This window comes from Mixophyes fleayi, chromosome 4 (genome assembly GCF_038048845.1).
Source record: "Mixophyes fleayi isolate aMixFle1 chromosome 4, aMixFle1.hap1, whole genome shotgun sequence".
Lineage (NCBI taxonomy): Eukaryota > Metazoa > Chordata > Amphibia > Anura > Limnodynastidae > Mixophyes > Mixophyes fleayi.
The window spans coordinates 161,075,170-161,096,983 of record NC_134405.1 but is presented as its reverse complement, the minus strand read 5'-3'; the positions used below and the strand labels follow the sequence as shown (position 1 = coordinate 161,096,983).

General features: G+C 38.4%; 1 protein-coding gene across 2 annotated transcripts in view; it reads right to left on the bottom strand.

Annotated features, from left to right (window-relative positions):
* The window catches only part of SEMA3C (semaphorin 3C), a 144,620-nt gene extending 125,398 nt beyond the window's left edge, over positions 1 to 19,222 (bottom strand). The window contains exons 1-2 of one of the 2 annotated variants that reach the window (XM_075208711.1): positions 18,696 to 19,222; positions 17,315 to 17,458 (exon numbers count right to left, since the gene is read on the bottom strand). In XM_075208711.1, the coding sequence (XP_075064812.1) occupies positions 17,315 to 17,417 (103 nt within the window). In that variant the 5' untranslated portion in view covers positions 17,418 to 17,458; positions 18,696 to 19,222. Of the gene's footprint in view, positions 1 to 17,314; positions 17,459 to 18,569; positions 18,640 to 18,695 lie in introns of those variants that run through there. The other variant, XM_075208712.1, reaches the window with a different exon arrangement.
* Between the last annotated feature and the right edge of the window lie 2,592 nt (positions 19,223 to 21,814).

Genomic DNA, 21,814 nt, shown 5'->3' with positions numbered 1-21,814 from the left:
GACAGTAACCATCATTACCATGTATTGCTGCACCAGCCCTTCCACATCCGCAAGAGATAGGCCTCTAAAAGCGTATTGGCTGTTGCCATCTCGTTTTATTGTCTCACAATTATGTGAACACCCCCTAATATGTACCCAGTTTACACTTGCACTCTCCTGCCTACACCTGTTCCTCCTCTCCATAGGTAAAATTATTATTTTTTTCTTATTTATGGACATCTGCATAGAGAAAGCTGTCCGGGGAGCTTAATTGCCCTATGTCAGCTTTGTCTACACCTTACAGCTTTGTTGCTGAGTGATATGGAAGAAAAATGCACTAGGGGCTTGATGTAGAGTCGGACACAAGTCCAACTGATCAGTGCAAAAAACACTTTTAGCCAAGGGTCCGTCTCAGTTTTCATTCAGATCAAGACTGATCTCCCTCTTGCACCTCTCTGCGATTAGAGAGGTGGAACGGGAACGTAAGTGGGTGAACCTAGCAATGTAAAGGCGTGTAAACACACTTTACATGCTATGCTGAGTTGAAAGCAGCCACAGATAGGTCTCTAGCAGACGTATCTCATGGGTGCTTCCTACTGGTGCAACAGAACTATTATTAAAAAAATAATTCAAAAAATGATTAAATAAAATATGTGTGCACTCCCTCCCAAACAGCTTTACCAATCATAGTGCTCTTTGGGGGAAAAAGCACAATTATTTTTTTTTTACATTCATTAATTCATTCAGTAATCTGTTTTACAGGCAGGGCCGGTGCTAGGGTTCTCAGCGCCCTAGGCAAAATTTCAAAATACCGCATGACCCCCACCGACCCCAAGACACGCCAAATACTCACTTCCCAGACCCTCATACACTTCACTTTTGGTAAAAAAAAATAAAAAAATAAGCCTTACCTCCTACAGCGGTCTGGCTGCCGTGATGTTTCATAGAGAACGTTGTCCAGACTCCACTGCTGTCCAGGGGCAATCACAGGATTTCTAGAGGGGAAGTATCCAAGTATTAGATATGGGAACAAAAACTTGTGAGAATGACCCATCACACTCTGCTCCCCCTGCAGCATACTGCCCCACCCCACTGCTTGACCATGTGCTCTCTCCCCCCCCCCCCCCCGCAGCACCATGTCCTCTGTCCCCGCCCCTGCAGCACCATGTCCTCTGTCCCCGCCCCTGCAGCATCATGTCCTCTGTCCCCCCCTGCAGCACCATGTCCTCTGCCCCCCCCCCTGCAGCACCGTGTCCTCTGTCCCACCCCCTGCAGCACCATGTCCTCTGTCGTCCCCCCTGCAGCACCATGTCCTCTGTCCCCCCCCCTGCAGCACCATGTCCTCTGTCCCCCCGCCGCAGCACCATGTCCTCTGTCGTCCCCCCTGCAGCACCATGTCCTCTGTCCCCCCCCCTGCAGCACCATGTCCTCTGCTCCCCCCCCCCCCCCTGGAGCACCATGTCCTCTGTCCCCCCCCCCCCCCCTGCAGCACCATGATTTTATTGGCACGTCATGCTCTATATTTGACTAGCAGCAAGTCAATAATAGAGCATGAGGTGCCAATAAAATAGTCATTTAATAATTATTTTATCCACCATAGTGTTTAAATCAAAGATAGAGCATGAAGTGCAAAATAATAGTAATTTTTCCACCGCATATTTTGCAAATCAAATATAGAGTATGATGGGGAAAATAGTAATTTTTATACCATTGAAAAAATACTATTTTCCACCTCATGCTCTATATTTAATTTTCAAGCTATGTGGGAGAAAAATTAATATTATTTGCAACTTCATGCTCTATCTTTGGTTTAAAAACTATGGTGGATAAAATAATAATTTTATTGGCACGTCATGCTCTATTATTGACTTTAAGCAAGTCAAATATAGAGCATGAGGTGCAATAAAATAATTATTTTATCCACCATAGTTTTTAAATTAAATATAGACCATAATGTGTGACATAATAATAAAAAATCCCACCCCCAACATTTTTTGGGCCTCCACACTTCCCCTTTGGGTACCCCATTTTTTATAAAATGAAATTAATAATACAAAAAAAAATAAAAGATAAAGATACTTACTGTTTTGGATGCTGAAGGCTGTTCAGATGCAGTGAGGCTCTTCTGTAATGGCTGCCCACCGCTCCTCAGCTTCTTTACAGCAGAGGAGAGGGGTGGAGCAGCCGTGGCATGCTGGGAAAGGAGGGGGGTGCTGGGTAGCAAACTTTATTCACACTGTCTGTCACTGACAGATAGTGTGATATATTACACAGGTGCCGCGGAAGAGTGACCCAGTGTCACCTGATCACTGATGTCAGTGATCAGGTGTGTGACAGACAGTGGGAGCGACGCGCTGGGCAGCCTGGGCGGACATTGAAGTAACAACGGCGGCACCACCTCTCCCACTTCTCACCGCTGACTAGATTTTCAAATCTAGTCAGCGGCAGCGGTGCCCTGCAGGTCCCGGCGCCCTAGGCAACTGCCTAAGGTTGCCTAATGGGAGCGCCGGGCCTGTTTACAGGGCTGCTGTTACTGATACACTTAAGTGTATCATGCACACCGGCCCATAAGGCAGATAGAGAGCTGTGTTTGTGCAATTTCCATAATAGGCTGAGTGGCACAGATCTAATGATTCGTTTGACTTGGAATACTGTGTAAATTATTGGATGCAATTTACATTTACGAGTTAAGTGTAAATTGGGTCCGACTCTACATCAGGTCCCAGGTGAGTAAGAGCGCAATGGGCTTAAATGCGTTCCCTTGAATGAATTCTATGTGTTTGCGCAATATGGAAATGCAAAAAAGTGCTGTATGTCCAATTCTCAACATATCCACATGAAGTGCCTCCGAAACAGATTTTTTTTACAGAGGTAAAGCTCATTTCTGCTTGCGCCCTATAGAGGTGCGAGTAAAAATGAGCGTTACTTTTTACCGTAGTAACTGTAAAAATGCGTAATTGAATCCGCACCTAAATGACCCCAGATTGAGTGTTTGAGAAACTATGAGATAAAGCTATAGAAAGAAAGTATTACATTTATATATGTGCTTTTGTTTTGGTATACTTAAAATGATGTGAAAAAAGTTAAAGTTTCTGCGTCATTATGCATATATGAATATTTGTGCTTCAGTATCATCTCTATGCAGATGATTCACAAATGTATCTATCCTCTCCTGATCTTTCACCATCTGTGTTGTCTCGTGTTACTGACTGTCTTTCTGCCATTTCATCTTGGATGTCCTCTCGCCAACTCAAACTCAATCTTTCAAAAACAGAATTAATAATATTCCCACCCACCAACAGAAGCTTCCTGTCTGACATCTCTATTTCTGTTGACCATAATTCCCACCTCGCAAGCTCATTGCCTAGATGTAATCCTCGACTCGCAACTATTCTTTGCTCCCCACATCAAGTCTATATTTGCATCTTGTTGCAACCCTCTAAAAAGTATTTCTAGAATACGTACGTATCTCACACAAGACACTGCAAAAACCTTAATACATGCACTATTGCATCTACCGCATAGACTATTGTAATTCCCTCCTTACTGGTCTTCCCATAATCAGACTTGAGCCCCTACAATCTATTTTGCACGCAGTGGCTAGACTGATTTTCCTTGCAAACCGTTCTTCCTCTGCTGAGTCACTCTGTCAGTCGCTACATTGGCTTCCTGCTTTTCAGCGAATCCAATATAAAATTCTTCTACTAACAATCAACAGAATTGCACCAACATACATCTCCTCACTTGTCTCAAAATTTCTCCCAGCTCGATACTTTCGTTCTGCACAAGATCTGCGTCTCTCTTCAACTCTCATCACTTCCTCCTATTCTTAATTACAGGACTTTTTTCCGGCTGCACCCACTTTATGGAATTCACTCCCTTTCACCCCAAGACTTTCCTCTAGTCTTCAAACTTCAAGCATTCTATGAAAACCCGTGCTCGGTATATCCCACATTATATATGGTACCAGCTACTTGGCATTAAGCCTGTGCTCGGTATATCCCATATTGTATGTGGTACGGGATATACCGAGCATGGGCTTATTGCCAAGCAGCTGGTACCATATATAATGTGGGATATACCGAGCGCGGGCTTGTTTTTTCTCTGGTTGCCTTATTGTCCTAGCAGCTGTCCATCAAACCTATTTAAGGCACATTTGGGTGTGGCTCACAAGCCAGCCCTTGCTAGATGTAAACCCCTATACTTCTGAGTGCACCTGATTTTAAGTGCATTTAATGGTGTTTTAAAGCATATAGGTCAGTGTAGGACCTGCATATAATCAGGTGCCCTTGACGCGGAGATGCAGGCTTAAATGTTTTGATCAAAATATGAACTATTACCTCATGTTTTCATTTTGCTAGACACACACAGATATGAAGTGTAAAGGATAAGCGCTGAAAACTGTCTTTTTGTATTCTATGAAAACCCACCTCTGCAGGCAAGCTTATAATATTCCTCTATCACTCTCTTAATCTCCCTAGGTGACCTTATTACCACCCTCTACATAGCTAACACAAGACAACAACCCTCTGACCAACATAGTTGTGTGACTGAGCATGCTGCCCACTAAATACTTTGTAACCTTTTCATTCTAGCTAAATAAATATTCAATATGATGTAGCACTTACCCTTGTGTATCAAACCATTGTCCCATAGATTGTAAACTTGCGAGCGGGGCCTTCTTACCTCTACGTATGTATGTATTACCTAGTATTGTTTTATTACTGTTTGTTCCCAATTGTAAAGCGCTACGGAATCTGCTGGCGCTATATAAATAAAATCAAAATCAGCTCTGAGGCAAGTCAATGGCCTTCAAAGGACAAATCAATTAACAAGCACTTATCGTTCTATTTAAATATTTCTAGCTTGGAAGCACATCAGTTGTTGCTGTTTTCAAGTTTAATTGTGGGTGGGTAACAAAAGCCCTTCTTGTGTTCTTACCAAGATTGATAAGCAACAATGAGCTAACTATACAATGCCAAAGGAAATATTAAATATGGGCCAAATGCCAAATTCATTACTTCATTAATTCAGTTGGGACCACAGTTCTGCTACTGTGTTTACTGTTCAGTATTACTGTGAATCTCCCGGTGCCACCACTTTCAGAAATGTAGACCAGCACTGAAACATAACATAATTTCCTAAGTTAGAACACAATAAAATATTATGAAAATGAATGTAACAATTAAAAGCACCTACAGTTAATTTGAGTGAATTTTAATTATTAGTTACAGAGATAAATTAAATTTTCAAAACTGTTCCAGAAAATATTTACCTCACATACAGTGGAATGAATTTACCGTCATCGTCTCTATTCACAGACTATAAATTCTGTAAACTGCAAATTTACAAATACAGCACAGAACGGGAAAATATTTTGACAGAACTTTGCACCTTAGCTAACTTAGGACTGGTTATTGACTCAACGCCATATAAAAACTGCTGTCTTAAATCCTGCATAGGTGCCCTGCAAGTGTTACTCTGCCTGACTGTATGGAGACAGTAGATGATGGCCATTCATAGCTGGGCTTAGGGGTCATCCTGGGAAAGGGGTTATATAACTTTTTTCTACTTCTTGTCTTTTGAAATTCCTCCCCCACCCAGTCCGTTAGAAAGATTTGTAATTTATATATTGCATGTTTAACCATTGTTTATCTTACAGAAGTGTCTAATGTGGTCAAAAGCCTGACAATTAGCAACCATAAAGGGCTCATTTTGTGGATGTTTAGTAATTTCCTCAAAAGGGAGGCTTATCGTTAGTGACTTTCCCTCTTGGGTGGTTATGGGGTACTGCCTGCATGGGCGGGTACCACTGAGCCACACGAGGAAGAGTGGGCTTCACGGCCTAGAAGCCCCTGGGGGCGATTGTCTTGATATGATAAATAGATAGATAATAACTGTTTGGCCATGCAGTTTTGCTTCACCATGACTTTAATTGATTTATCTCAATAAAATTTGTGACTTTTCTCTGCCCAGCAAGACTGCTGTGTTGTTACCTATGTGCCCCACTCATCCCTTGTCGCTTATGCACCCTCACTCTCACCTTGTTGCTTACGCGCCCCCTCTCTCACCTTATCACGTATGCCTTCCACACTTTCTCCTTGTCACACACTGTATTAACCCAAACCCCTCTCCATGTCACATATGTTTCCCCACCATTTTTCCCTTTTCACATATACATACTTTTCTTTAAATTACTTGACTGCATCCTGTCATACTGATAACAGATGTCACCCATGTTTCATTGTCTACTAGTAGAATCATGGGTGCTTCACCTCTTGCGAGATACTCCTGGGGTGTCATTACGGGTCTAAGTGTTGGATGTGTTTCTGCACATTCTCGCTCTCATTCTCGTAAGCTAAATATTGTTTATAATGGAGATTCACTCATCTCATAGAATGAATATAGAATGAACATAAGAAATATCTAATGATTGTTCCCTAATTTGTGCTCCTTCAAACGGGCACTCAAAACTCACCTCTTCCTCAAAGCCTACCACCCTTCCACCTAACACTGTCTCCATGCTCGCTTTCATCTCCTCGCTCCTCCTGTGCGTGTTCCCCTTCTCTGACTCCCTTTGTGTCAGCCATCTGTTTGCCCTCCCTTTAGGATGTAAGCTCTTATGAGCAGGGCCCTCTTCACTCCTGTCTCTCTAGCTACTCTTCTGCTCCAACTTCGCTTTAATTGTTTTGCCTGGAGATATTGAAGTCTTGGTTATACTCGCTTTACTCTGTACTGTTGTACCCTGGTATACTGTCTGTAATGTATTTTTGTATTTTGTACAGTGCTGCAGATCCTTTGTGGCGCCATATAAATAAAGAATAATAATACTAATACTTGTAAAAGTTGAAGCTAATGCAAGGATTGTCCTAAAGTAGGGGTAGAAGACTGCCAATTACACTTTTTCCACCATTGCAGTTTATAAATGACTGTTAAAGCTGCATTACCACCTACAAAACATTTTTCCTAAAGTGTCACCTCCCAATAGCCACAGGCATTTTTTTCAGAAAATAAATAAAGATCCCAATCTTTATATGGCTGTGGACCAATCACAAGTCACAATCTCTTCACCCAGGGGTTTTAGGGAAATGGAATAGCTCTGAGCCCCCCCCCCCCCCCCCCACCACCACCACACACAGTGCTCTGACAATAGGGGGGGACCACAAAGGAAAATATTTTTCTAGGTTGAAATAGAGCTTTAAAGACTGTGGCACATAATAACCGTATCCTTTAGACACTCACACCATAATGTAACATGCAACATTGCTTGTCACAACATTCCAGTTTACTTTAAAAAAAAAACAAAAAAAACATTTGACACATTAAATAAAAATAAGAACATTTATTAAACACCTTACACTGTGGTTACAACAAAAACTCTGAAATGGATTTTTGTCATGGAAAATCAAATTAGACATTTCTAGCTACTATAAATACAATTACTTTTGATTTCATCTAAAAATAGGCCTTCTGTGTTTACTCACAAAGGGGGACAGATACTGACTACTGCTTACAAAGTCTGCTGCCAGATTACTAATATCTTTAATTATATAAGACACGGTCTTGTTTCTCTCTTGTGAAGATGCGCATTTGCACATATGTAAAATTCAATAAAATAATCAAACCCCCACTAACTGAATGCCCTAACAAGATATGTTACAAATGACATATGGATATATTGATCACAAAAACAACTAGTCAAATTTCTTACAGAGAGCCAAATCTCCCTGACACTAATAAATAAGTACATCAATAACATGTTATAGTGCAAGCCCTATGACATCTTTTCTTACATACACTGAATCATTTCTCAAACAGTGCAATTTACACCTTTGGCATTGGTTTGTGTTTCCATGTTAAAAATATATGGCTTAAAAATGTAAATTTATCAGCTAGAAGGAAACATTTTTTCCTAACTTGATTTAGTGTGCTATAGAAGATTCCTGAACAACCTGTACATATTGCTATATGTTGAAGCACCCAGAAACCTTGCTGTAGAATCTTCCAGCTATACATTGCAGTACTAAAAGAGGTGTTATAGACAAAATAGCTTTCTGCTAAAAATACCGCTCTGTGAAAAATCAAGTTGGAGAAATGTGGTCTTATCTGTAGTGAGAAAAACTGGCCCTCACTCCACAAGTTACTAAATGCAAATTAGGTGCATATTTGATTTAATCTAAGGATCAATAACACAGAACCTTCAAAGCTTGATAAATTGAGATCTTGGCATAAATCCAACCCACGGATATATGTGTGATTTCATTAGTTCTGCTCCAACACACAATTGTAAACAATAATAAAAACAGTTCATATACTGTGTAAAATGTTCAATGACAGTGTCCAGGGACTAAGATTCGTCGATGGATGTATAATTATGTCATTTGTTACAAAAATGTTCATATAAAGAGTGAAAAGAGTAAAAAGTATTGTATGACACTTAACTTGTGATGAATCAAATGAGATCACCTTGTTGAAGCACACACATATACTGAATATCTACTATATAAATGCCTAGTGGCGTGTGTGAAAAAAAAAACAAGCTGCAGCGCCACCTGCTGGGCAGAGTTATACACTGACCTATATATTTCTTGAAGGAGAAGTGACAGTTGGGAGTGGTTGGTGGTTGCCAGGGGTGACAGTGGGGAGTTTTTAACACCTTAAGTAGCTTGATGAAGGATGTGGTGATGAAGATGAAGGATGAGGTGATGGAGAAAAATGATGAGGTGGTGACATGTGGACAAAACCACGTTAAAAAAGGGCGCTTGCATCGGGAAGTAACGCTCTTCCCCTGAGGAGGCCTGGGCTAGGCCCAAATGCATGACAAGAACCTTTTTAACACCTTAAGTAGCTTGATTTGACTAGAATGCATGAGTATCATGCACGGGTTAACTTGTATTTTTATATATACACACACGCATATATATCTAGAAATAAATCTCTGCTCTGCTTGACTGCGTTACGTACATGGTCACAAACCCACAATTTTAAAATCATAGGGTTTGTCTAATATTTTCCACGGTATAAGTATAAATTAAACTGATTAAAAAAGATACATGCAATATGATAGTGCCTGAATGTATTTTTGTTTTTTTTGTATAATTCAAGTTCAAACTATGTTTCAATTTCTTTCAAATCACAAACAGTTCATTAAAAAAAATTATTCAACGTGTTTCCATAAATGTGCACAATTTATCAATAAACCAGGGAACGTTAAATATTAAATAATGGTTTTTGTGAATAGATATTCCAATCACGCTACATTTACAGGATATTGTGGTAAATTGGCAAGAAGATAGAAAAAATAAAATAAAAGCAAGTACAACAAGCACAACTCCCTAGAGTAATATTGACCACAACATGTGAAAACTGACAAAATACTATAGCTACTAGTCTCTAGAGACAAATATAGATTTCACTACAGTGTTACACAATCAGTAGAAATTTCTTAAAACTTAGTAAAAAGGTCAATCGTTCTGTGTTAGCAGCTATAAAGAGAAGATTCAGTGCTCAAAACAATAGAAAGTAAGACCGTATGCCATTACATTTTGGTGCCTTGACCTCTGATACACATGCTCCAAAAAAGACACATAGGAAGTGTACAATCACACAATGACCACACATAAATTGCAGGTTCAATCTGTGACAGGTATTTATAGCATAATGCAATATTGTCTAACTTTTCCCATTCACAATTCCTTCCCTAGTCTGAGTTTTGTTTGTTTTTTAACTGCCTTTCACTTACGTCACCAATGTGTCCCAGTTTTCCCACGATAGTTCCAATTTTTTTCACCCAAAATCTTGAATTTACAGAACTAAATATTCCCATAATTTAAACTCCAGCTAAAACCACATTAAAAGGACAAGTATTAATATGTTCCTATAACTGTGTTACCTTACTTGGGGCACAAAAACATAATGGTAGGTTAATTGGCTGCTAACAAAAATTGACCCTAGTCTGTCTGTGTGAGTGTGTCTATATTAGGGAATTTAGACTGTAAGCTCCAATGGGGCAGGGACTGATGTGAATGAGTTCTCTGTAGAGCGCAGCAGAATCAGTGGCGCTATATAAATAAATGGTGATGATGATGATGATGATGGGGTAGATATTACAGCCTGAGCAAACTTAGGGTAACATGGATACATTTTTTTAAATTTAAAAATAACAAGAGTGCTACGTTCACTGTGGTTTAAGAGATTCACTTTGTTTTTTAAGCCTGCAGTGTATGCTCAAAGGTTTAGAGATTACCTATGACCTGCTCCAAATGCCAACAGTCCCAGATGCTGGAGTAACAGTACTATTCATAATGCTCTTATAATATAATCTACCTTGAATGCCACATTGATATCTTCTTCCTTTTTTATTCACTATTTCTTAGTTGCACGTTACTAGCAAGTTATTCTTAGGATTCGGAAGAGTTTTACTAATCTACTGTTTAAGAATTCAGATTGACATAGGTAGAGTAACAGTACTAAAACACATCACCCGTTTAGACAGTCTGTGACCACATAGATATGCATAATTGCAGGACGTTATGGCAAATATCCAAATTCATGACGCAGTTAATATAGAAAGTAAATACCATTAAGAGACTTGTATGCCTAGAAACCCATCTTATTACTGATTACACATACTGCTCACACACCCAGGCTTAGTAAAGGTCACAGGTCAAGTGTATTCTGTCTTTGTATAGAAGAATTTAATCAAATTTGCAGTGTGAGAATATGCAAGTACTTAATTCCTTTAATTAAGCTTATGTGGGAAAAATCAACATAACTTGAAGATATTAATGTAATTAAAAACAGAATTCTAATTTAATTGACTATTGTCAAGTGTAGCAGGCAAGGGACATTTAAAATATTCACATAAATGTTACATAATTGTTGCAGATATAGAATTTTTCTCTAACCAAGGTTTCTTCTAACTGAAAAAATGTTGTGAATGGTATGTCACGTGAACTATGTGGAGGAGCCTAGTTAAATATGCATTTAGAAATACAATTTATAGTTCAGGCAATTAGCCAAGAAAATACCATCTTATATCCTTAACAGAACTCTTAAAGACCAGGGTACCAATTCTATGCATAGATGACAATGCTGAATAGACCTTAAGATAGTTCTCTGATCACAGCAATTTCTTAGACACAAGAATAAAGAAAGACAGTCCAGGGTTGAATTAGTAATGGTCAACTTACTCCACATAATAAGTTGTACCAGATATGGCTAACCTTTGTCCTCTCTTTTGTTCTCTGTCGCTATAGAACACGCATACCATGAGGGCTAGTGAATCCTATTCTAAATGTTCAATTTTTGGCAGCAATATAACTAAAGCTGTAAGAAAACTTACAGATAGAGAAAATGAACTATGGAATATTTCAGGCATTTACTGAAAAGAATAAGTGCTTTCATCATCATTATACAGGATAATTAACACAATTTTTAGACTAAAATAAATTCCAGTTAAAAAGCCCTTTAAATCATTTTCTCTTATATCACCTCTCATTTGGAAAAGCAGTTTCCCCCGGATTTCCTTTTCAATAGCTTTCAACAGTGGGAAATCCAGGCAATTGTTCAAATCTATAATCCAATTTGTAGTTAAGGAATTAAGGCTCCTTTTTAGTTAAGTTACACTGCCCAAATGCATTTTCTTTTTTTTTGTATATACTAAAAGCGTAATGTGTCCTCTTATTAAAGTGCAATAAGTAATACATATGCTAGCAATGCTTTCACAAAAATATATTTTAGAGACATCACGTTATGGTTTCTTAACAATCATTTTTAATTGAAGTCATAAGATAGGGCACGTTTACTCAACTGCGATAACAAGCAAAGAAGTACACCTCTACAATAGTGCGGTCCAATCCAACACCGCATAAATAATTCCCATGAAGCTGCAAAACAGGTTTTGCAATACTTGCCCTTCCTTTTAAGGTTAGAGGTCAGAGACATTTTCGGTGAAAGAGGGTGATCGGATAATTAATCGGATAATTAATGGGATCACCACCATGACCTATATAACCCCTGGCTTTTCTCAGCACTGACGGGATTAAAAAATGAATTGGCCAACTCCCTGGCCATTTTCAGCATATCCCAAGTGCTGTCTGGTAAGTGGAGGAAGGGCCAGCAGGAAAATGAACTGACCAATCCCCTGACTTTATCTGCTCCATCCTGTCTAATGAATGAAATAACATATGGCCTTTTCTGAGTCTTTTTGACACAATTCCAACTCTAGTTTAAATGACTACAAAACTTATTTTATATTAAAGTGGTCCAGAGGATATGTCGTTTTTCTTAGTACATTTCCAAATTTTTCTGTACCTCAAATGCCTTTTAAAGGCAAAACATATATTATTGCTATAATTTTATTTCAGCGCAACTAATGGCACAATATTGCATTCTTTAAGTATCCCTGGAGTGTACTTACTTTCACAAAATAGCAGCTTGGATTTTAGCTATAATTTTATCAGGATTTCTATGTTTCTTGCACACTGAAATTTCACTTTTCATGAGGTCACAGCTGAGAAGCCAGGCAGTGGCAATCATCAGGAGAGATATAGGAAGCCATCCTCGCCTAAAAATCTCTAGACTAATGCTGTCTGACGTGAAGTTAAATGCATACTTGCCAACCTTATGTTGGCTGGTCCGGGAGATCCTGGAGGGCAGGAGTGGTGTATGGGTGGAGGGGGCGGGGCTTCGTGATTTGCTTCATTTTGGCCCCGCCCCGGTGATGTAATGCCTGTAATGCCCCAAACAAGCATTACATCACTGGGGTGTGGGGCCAAAATTATGTGAATCGTGAGTGGGGCCACTGGGGGTGGGGCCAAAATGATGTGAATTGTGAAGCCCCGCCCCCTCCACCCGTACATTCCGTCTCTAATTTTATTGAGTTGGGCAGATGGGCCAGATGCTGGAGAATCGCCAGCTCTCCTGGGAGTCCGTGAGACTGACCCGAATTTCGGGAGTCTCCAGGACATTCCGGGAGAGTTGGCAAGTATGGTTAAATGTCTATAGCATACCTCCTAACATTATCCCAGAGGTAACTGGGACAATTGTAGAGTGCCAATGCTTTGCTGTGGAGGGCGCACACAAAAAGAGCCTGGTCATGTCAGTTTGGGGGCTTTCCAAATAGCTAGGCTGTCCTCAGTTCCACTCCCTTCAAAACAACCTTGAATTACCAAGGACTGTAGTCGAACCTGTGTGATACCCACTTGCTAGAAGCTGTTAGGTACACTCTCTATTGGAGTGTGTTCAAATAAAGGAAGAAGCTAGGTAGATCTTGCTTTACATATGCATTGGCTCATTGAAGGTGCTTTTGGATATAGTTTACTGAAGATGACTATACCCTTTAAGTTTACATTTTAAAATAGGTGCTGAAATAACTAAAATGTATAACATTAGTGACAAAATTACATACAGGTACCTGGTTTGTGTCTGTTTGTACAGCTCAAAAATTGGCTATGAAAATAAAATGGATTTCGATTTGAGTTGTTCCTTCAACTGCATATTTGCTATGTACCAATTAAAGCACTTGATCTAAATATAGCACTTGCATCTTGGAAGGAAGGAAGTTGTAGATTAAACAAAGACAATTGCAGAATTAATGAAGTGACTTGGATAATAATCAGTGTTACTATTCTCACCTCACCTTATGTGGTAGCAGACAGTGCAGCTCATAAATATATTCAACAAAGGGAAATCACTGAACTTATGCTCATGCAAAACACACTCAATTTGTATTGGAAGATTTTGAGAAGCACTGAGGTCCTTCAAGCAGTAATTGGATGGAAGGATAAATGAAGGTGTCAAAAATATAAATAGGATTGACATTCAGGAAGTTTTTTGTATATATTTAAAGCAACACATTTTCTTAATTAATACCCTTAAAATTCCTTGAAATAACATATTATTTGTAATTAAAATGGCTGTATCGTAGTAAATCAGTTAAATTTGCCTTCACCAACAATATATAGTGTAGTATACAGCTAGATATCTTTTGTCAATAAAAGAAAATAATTTCTGAAATATAGACATCACAGGCAGAATGTACGATACGTGCTGTATTTAGCGTTTTTTCACTCTGCGTGTGCAAACCCAAAATATATGAAGAAGAATGCAATCAATTTTCACATGTTAATGACACTTCTGACAGTTTACAATTTTATGGGCAGAATAAGGAGGGGATGGATCATATGTATATAGTCAGTGTACAGTAAAGGCGTGCCAAGCTCGAGTGCACACACAACGTCCGATTCAAGTTTTGGGCACCTCTAAGGTCCGTGTTTTTTAGTTGTAACACTTGCACCAGCTACAGATCAGGTGTAAGTGCAGAGTGATAGTGACGATGGCTGTGTATACATGCGCACATGTGTTTGCAATCAGGAACAAATGTTCAAATTAATTTTATGCACTGCACACATAAATAACATCCTGAAAAAAAATGTATTTTATGGAAAAAAATGATTATATTACTAATGGGTGACAGTATTAAAAAAAATGTTTTGTGTGTTCTGATGTGACTTTATATTAAACATATTGGGCATGAGTCATTAAGGAGAGCAAAGCATAAAAAATGAGTAAACTGGCACCTAGGCAAAACCATGTTGCATTGGAGAAGGAGGCAAATTTAAAAATGTGCGGACTGATTTATAGTTGGGGTAGGCCATATCCTAGATCAACATTAAATTTCACTGTAAAAATAAAGCTATCAAGTATTTGTGTGCTACATGTAAAAATAGCCAGTATTTAACTTATGTGCAGAATAATAAACTAATTTCCACCCCTTGCATTGTAATATGATTTGTCCAGGAGCAAACTTACCCTTTTTTTTTTTGCTTTGCTCTCCTTGCAGTGTATTGTTTCTGTGCTAATACGGCATGTGCTCTATAAGCAAGAAGTACCTAGACCCGTATTCAACAACAGACGTGTCTTCAAATCAGCATGTAGTTGAATACGAACGCGTGTATGCCCGAATTGCCCGTGGTATTAAAAAAATGCATAATATGTCCGTTTTGCCTGCCTTAATGAATCAAGCCCCACATCTCTAAGACTAAACAAAGTAGATTCCCCAGAATTCAAATTACCAAAGGTGGATATTTAATTAAGATTTGTTATAAAATGATCTCATATGTTTACAGATATGTGTCTCAAAAGACTTTGGAATGGAAATAATCATAATTCAGCTTACTAAACACATCTATAATACTTTAAAGTCACGAAATACATTAAGGATACATTTTTCAGTCAAGCAGACACTTTTACAAGCCATTTAAGTTTATCCAGTCCTGCACACCAAACCAAAACAGGTATAATGTGAAAATACACCCAGACAAGGGAATTTGGATTCAAGAGTTGGGAAGCATGAAAGAATTGCATAACCTTCTGGACAGTCAACTTTTCATGTTATAAAATATGAAAATGGGTGTTCATTTTAATTTTGCACTATAACTCTACTTGCATTGACCACACATAGGGGAATAGAGCCCAAAATAAGCACAGGTGACTGCTACATGGGGCCCCTCAGCTGCCAGACCACATACCAGCCATTACCAGAGCAGCTATACTACAGGTTCAAGATTTTACACCGGACTGAGGCTTTGATGGACATTGCATTAATTTATTTTTTAAACCTTTTTAAGACCTGACAGTAGTCTGCATTATTAGAAGAGATGAGCAAAGTTGCGGCAAAGTTTCACATTAATCAAGTTTCACAGTGGTGCAAAGTGCCAGAGATACAATTCTGTTTTTGCTTTGCTAATCCTCCATGTAATTGTATTTCATGAATAGAGCTGGAACACTGAAGAGCAATTCATTCTGTTGTGTGGTGCGGATTTGATAGGGCTAGGAACAGGTAAGGCCAAACTCTATTGGCAAAAAGTGAAATTCCACCAACAAGGCCATATGTGGAATAGTTTTTTAAAAAATGTAATTGTTAGGTAGTTACCAATCATGTTATGGATGCGTTCATTCACTGCTCTAAACCTTCAGTCACACAAACACTTGTCAGATGGGATTATGCTTCAGACACTTAATACAGATTCAAAACATAAGTGTTTTGGCACCATCCAAACCCACCATAGCCGTGATCTTTACCACATTTTCCTAGGATAATTTATAGCTAGCCACAAAGGGGCGCAATTGCAGATGTACTAGTAACAAACTTCAAATTGAAGGGATATTTCACTTTCATAACTTTACAGTTAAGATAATTTGATAAAAATGTATCATTGATAGCAAAGATATAATCTAGGTCATTTTAGTCCATTACTTCAAAGCTATTCTGTCTGTTCCAACATAGCCATATATTCAAAAGGAAACTATATAGCTTCAAATATTGCAAAATCATGTTCCAAATAAACTTTAAAGGACAAGTGTAAAGTATTTAGAAGTCAAACTAAGAAGATAGAGCCTTACTTACAGTTTTCATATAGTGGATAATATAGAACTGGTGCAAAATACTTCATTATTTTGTAGTTTAGAAGGTATTTAGAAGGATATTACCTCCCCTGTCCCGCCTCTCCCAGCAAAAGGTGCAAGGGAGACGGAAGTTTTGTAAAAAGCTCTTTTTGCGGTTAGATGCCAGACTTACATTTGACTCTACAAGACGCCCAGTGTTGTTAAGAAAGAATTCCTGACCAAGAGTACATGCTGAGTGTGTGACCAAGAGTGTCTGGCGAGTGTGAAAGATCACTTCAAATGTCCCTGCTGTCAAACCTTAATACCGTCTCTGCATATAATGCAGATCACTTCAATTTTCCTCAATACACACACATGAATAAAACCATATGTTATCATTAATGTGTTAATGTGAGTTAACATAATTCTTATAGCTGTCTTTAAGTCAAGTAGAAGGTTTCAGAATCAAAGTGTAATCTTTCTTTACACATGTAGAACAATTTTGCTGTCCCAGTGATGCCGTCATACATCGTTGTCCCTCTACCTTGTTTTAAAGTATTTCTACTTTAAGGAATTTTTGGTTATTCAGACATAAACATGGATTTATTATTACAAATCTCTGCCAAGTCTGGACTACCTTCTTTTGCCTTTCATGCTATGCTAGCTATATATCTAGTTATAGCCTTGAATTGAGTCCAACATGCAGTAGCAGCAGAATCAATCACAAGCAGACAGTGCAATGACCAAGCTTGTTGTTCTGGCATGACTGTCTGCACTGTAATAGTCATTGTGATTTATACAGAAATGTGTAGGTCTCGTTTTAATATCTGGTATTATCATTTTTTCACAGATTTCCCTTTTGCTTGAAAACTTTCATGTGTAGAAAATCACAGTATATAATATCTAATGCTTTCAGTCTTTTCATATGAAAGTATAAATTTCTTACCATTGAAAGTCAAAAAAACTCTTGCCTGCGTCTGCGGAGATCCCACGGCACAGTTGGTGTAAACAGCTAGCCCAATCAAAACCTGGATGGCCAAAGATGCCATTTTGGCTAAGTATTATTTCTTTTTAATCCAGGCCACACAACCTGTAAAATAAATACAATGGGTAATTCGCCCTAAATGTTTTGCTCAACCAATATATAAAGACATTTCAAGCTTGGAAATATAGACCCGTCATATCATGTGAATAATAACTCCACCTGCTGGATAGCCAATCTAGAAAAGTAAGCCAAAACTTTGAATGTGGTGTATGTCCCCTGTGCCTGCGTATGTCAGCTCAGAGCCAGCGCATATTATCACCAGATGTTCCTATATCTTTTTATAAACAGGTACTACCTGTGGACAATTCCTACTTCTAGTGTGAGCAGGCTACTAGTTTACAATGCTGAATAATAAACTTGCCTATAGCATTGTAAACACACTAGTCTTAACAGAGGCTTCTCCAAAATGTTTTCAGCTATGATAACATCTTGTGGATTTCTTCAAACAGAACACACACCTAAAAACCTCATCATCCAAAAGACGCTGTAAGCTAAAGCAAACTGAAGATCAGCTCTGTCCAAACAGGGTTTTCTGACTGTGCTATTAACATTCACCTAGCATAACAGCACGACAATCTTCACTGCAACTCAATATAAAAAAACGAGAGTTAAAGGACTGCTGTCAAGCTCAAAGTCAAGAACATATGGAGGAGGGCATAGAGCCTTCAAAGAACTCTTCTCTATTTACAATAATTACATTTTGTTGCACTGACACAGGCAGTAAACGTCAGGGCATGTGATAAACATTCTTACTTGCGTCAAACTGTATTATTAAATACGTGCAGTTGCAGTTTCAGCATATACAAACAGATGATCTTTCATTTTCTAAACAATTTTAAGTTTACAATTCCAATCCGCGAATCTATTTAAACCCGAATTTGCTACAATGCTGCCATACAATTTAACCATTGCGTTTACTTCTACGAGAATTGAATGTAAAGAGGAATGTGCATCAGATCAGTCTAAAGAAAGAGTATTTCTGGATGTAAGCCACGTGAGGTTCTATAAAGATAAGAATTCCTATTCCTCTGAGATCCATTTGTCTATCCTACCAGTCTGGGCTGCTGAGCGTTTTATCTGTGTAAAGCATATATAAGTTCAGCATATGCAGGTGCCTGATCCCATAAACATACAGTTACTCATGGTCTCTACGTACCTCAAGGACAGGAATCCAACCAGTCCACGTTACAGCAAAGCATAGAGAAATAGCACAGAATGTCTACTCATAAAGGTTCAATGCCAAAGCTGTCATTTCCACAATAGGAGATGTTTAATAGCTTACCCAATTTTGGAAGAAATCAGAAGAGCTCTAGATCTCAATCCTGGCTCCACATGTCAGGATTAGGGTGCTGTGATATTTCCTTGAGTGCCTTTTACAATTCGAAACTCTCTTTTTTAGTAAATCTCCAGTGCTGTGTTGCCTGCTGATTTGGTTGAAGAGACTTTGTGCAATAATCCCTGCCTGTGAACTCTTATTACGCCTGGGAGCTCCTCTTTTCAATCCGGAATCCGTCCTGAACCTCACAGTGAATGGAAAGTAGCCGAGTCTTTGACAGTCAGTGAGGGAGAGACCTTGGTTTCCAATTACACAGCTCTGGCCCTGTTGTACAGTAACTGCTGCCCTCCGCCTGAAAGCATGAGCCTCACACAGACTGTGAGCTGAGCCAAGGGCAGATCAGCCTCTCAGCTAACACACAGCTATAGCTGCTACATTATGTATCAGCCACACCCATCATCCGAGCAGGGCGCACTGACAGAAAGTCACAGAAGGGAAAAGACATCTTGGTGCAGAAGTAGCAGTTCATGTGCTGGACTCCCTCTATACAAATAACGTAGAGGAGCCTAGACACATGCCATTATATGCTCCCTGCCCACATGCATGCATCCACAGCCTGCTGAAATATACATGAGCCTTGTGTTATTACTACATAATTAATGTTTATGTAGAATGTAATTAGAAAAAAATGTTGGGTAAACAATAACATTTCTTAAATGTCTATGTGGAATACTAATATTTTTAGTTAGCTTCTAGATCACTTGTAATAATGTTATATATTTCATTTGACTCAATACATTTTTTGTCTAATGTTTAATTTGAACCATTTTTAATGTTTTATGTTTTGGGGTTATCTGTGATTTTTCTCCCCGTAACTTATACAGGGGCGGGTGGTCAACTGATGCGGCCGCCTGTGTGCCCCCCGGGCTGACATCTCCCAGCCCGCGCCTTCTTATACCACTGACTCTTTACATGAGAAAGAAAGGAGACAAATTCAGCAGCATTCCAGTAGTTTAAAAAGAGAGCCTACTGTAGTGTGAGAACCAAAGTAGTGAAATAATTTATATAATGTAATTTCTGGTCCTCTGTGCAAATGTTAATTCTTAATTCTTGTGTTCCTTCAGTTTGTGTTTTGTTCAGATCTCAATTGAGGACCTTTATGAAAATTGATGCACAGGAACATAAGTAGTACAGCCTAACAACCAATCCGATTTTACCTGTCATTTTTCTAGTAATGTTTAGACAATAGTTATTCTAATCTTTTATTTATAAGGTGTTAGACAGTGTAGGCAGATGAGCAAAGTACACATTTACGAATGAAACAATGAATACACTTATATACATACTTATACAATGAACAAACAACGAATAAACTGAGTTCAGGACAAACCATGCAAAATAAAAAAGAACAGTAACATGGGCACAGATAAGAGGAATAATAAATGTATGGATGCAAATTAGACAGCAAATCACATGGCATACAGAAACAACTCAGCATAAGGCATGGGAAGGTAAAGTGAGGTAGTTGAAAAATGGACAGGCAGGAGACACAGAGTAGAGGACCCTGCCTGTGAGAGATTACATTCTAAAGGGAAGGACAATGAGATGAACACTTAGGGCTTGATTCATTAAGGAACTTAAATTAAGAAGTTTCTTATTTAAGTCTCCTGGACAAAACCATGTTACAATGCAAGGGGTGAAAATTAGTTTTCTGTTTTGCACATAAGTTAAGTACTGACTGTTTTTTCATGTAGCACACAAATACTTGATAGCTTATTTGTACACTGACATTTAAAGTTGATATTTGTGTGCTACATGAAAAAACAGTCAGTATTTAACTTATGTGCAAAACAGAAAACTAAAAATCACCCCTTGCATTGTAACATAGTTTTGTCCAGGAGACTTAAATAAGAAGCTTCTTAATTTAAGTTCCTTAATGAATCAGGCCCTTAATTTTTTGTTATGTGTTGGAGCAGTTTTTTCCTGTGCACTTGTGTCCCTAAATTTCTCTAACTGGAGAGAAATGTTAAAACGCTTGAGCATGTCCTAATAATAATCTTATAATAATAACCTGCTTTGTCTTTACACCTGCAGACCAGGCCTGGTTTTAACTTTTTTTACCCATATCCACTTTTGATACTCTGTTCCTCCACTTTATTTCACAGTGTTTCATGGGCCCAAACTTTGCCAATTATGTGTCAGTTTTCTACACAGCCATTTGTGATGTTTCTAATCCCAGTTGGAGATGGGAAGTGAGCTCACTTCTGCTCATACAAAACATCATTGACCCTGGACAAATTTTTAATTCTAGATTAAATGTTTTCACCTATAGCATTATACAAAATCTCAATACCATGTATTAAAAGCTAAGCATGTTTTTCTATTATGCACTTTTTTGAGAATGACACAGCAAATCTTGGCAGAGTGGCAGTTTAACTCCAGTAAGCTTTGTATGTCCGGACATGTCTACACATTGCTTCAAATTAATGGGACTTGTTAATTTAAGCTATTTTTAAAAAAAACAAACAAAAAAACTCATAAATCCTTTGCTATGAAAAAAGCAGGTTTTAACAGCGTGCCCATAGCCTGCACAACATTTACTATGTGAATTATATGTATGTGTTGCACTAAAACTTAATCACCTTTTTCCATTTTTACTAAATGACCCATTTTGACTAAACCAAGATTCCCTCAATAAAAATATTATGTTGCCTCTATAGATAGAATATAAGTGTTAGAGAAACTGACGTACTTTGAATATTTTAACCATACAAACACTGTAGCCTTTTAATATTATTTAAGAGATCCAACTCTACAACCCCGTTTCTGTGAGAGAGCTTAAAGAGCAAATCAAGCCACTGTTCAAAATTAAATTAGTAATGTAGCCACACAGAAAGACTAACTTGTTCTAAAGGTAGATGACCAAGCATTTAAGGATCCAAAGGTAAAATATTTGCCTCGCTTCTCCAATCGTCCTTAGTGTTAAAATGAACGCTATTCTTGCATCAATTATCTTACGTCTTTCTCCACCAGCAGGGTATGTGGTTTCATCAGAGATAATTTGTTCAAGAACAGGACTTCCTTTTAAAACATAATGGACCTCATTTAGAGTCGGACGCAAAGTC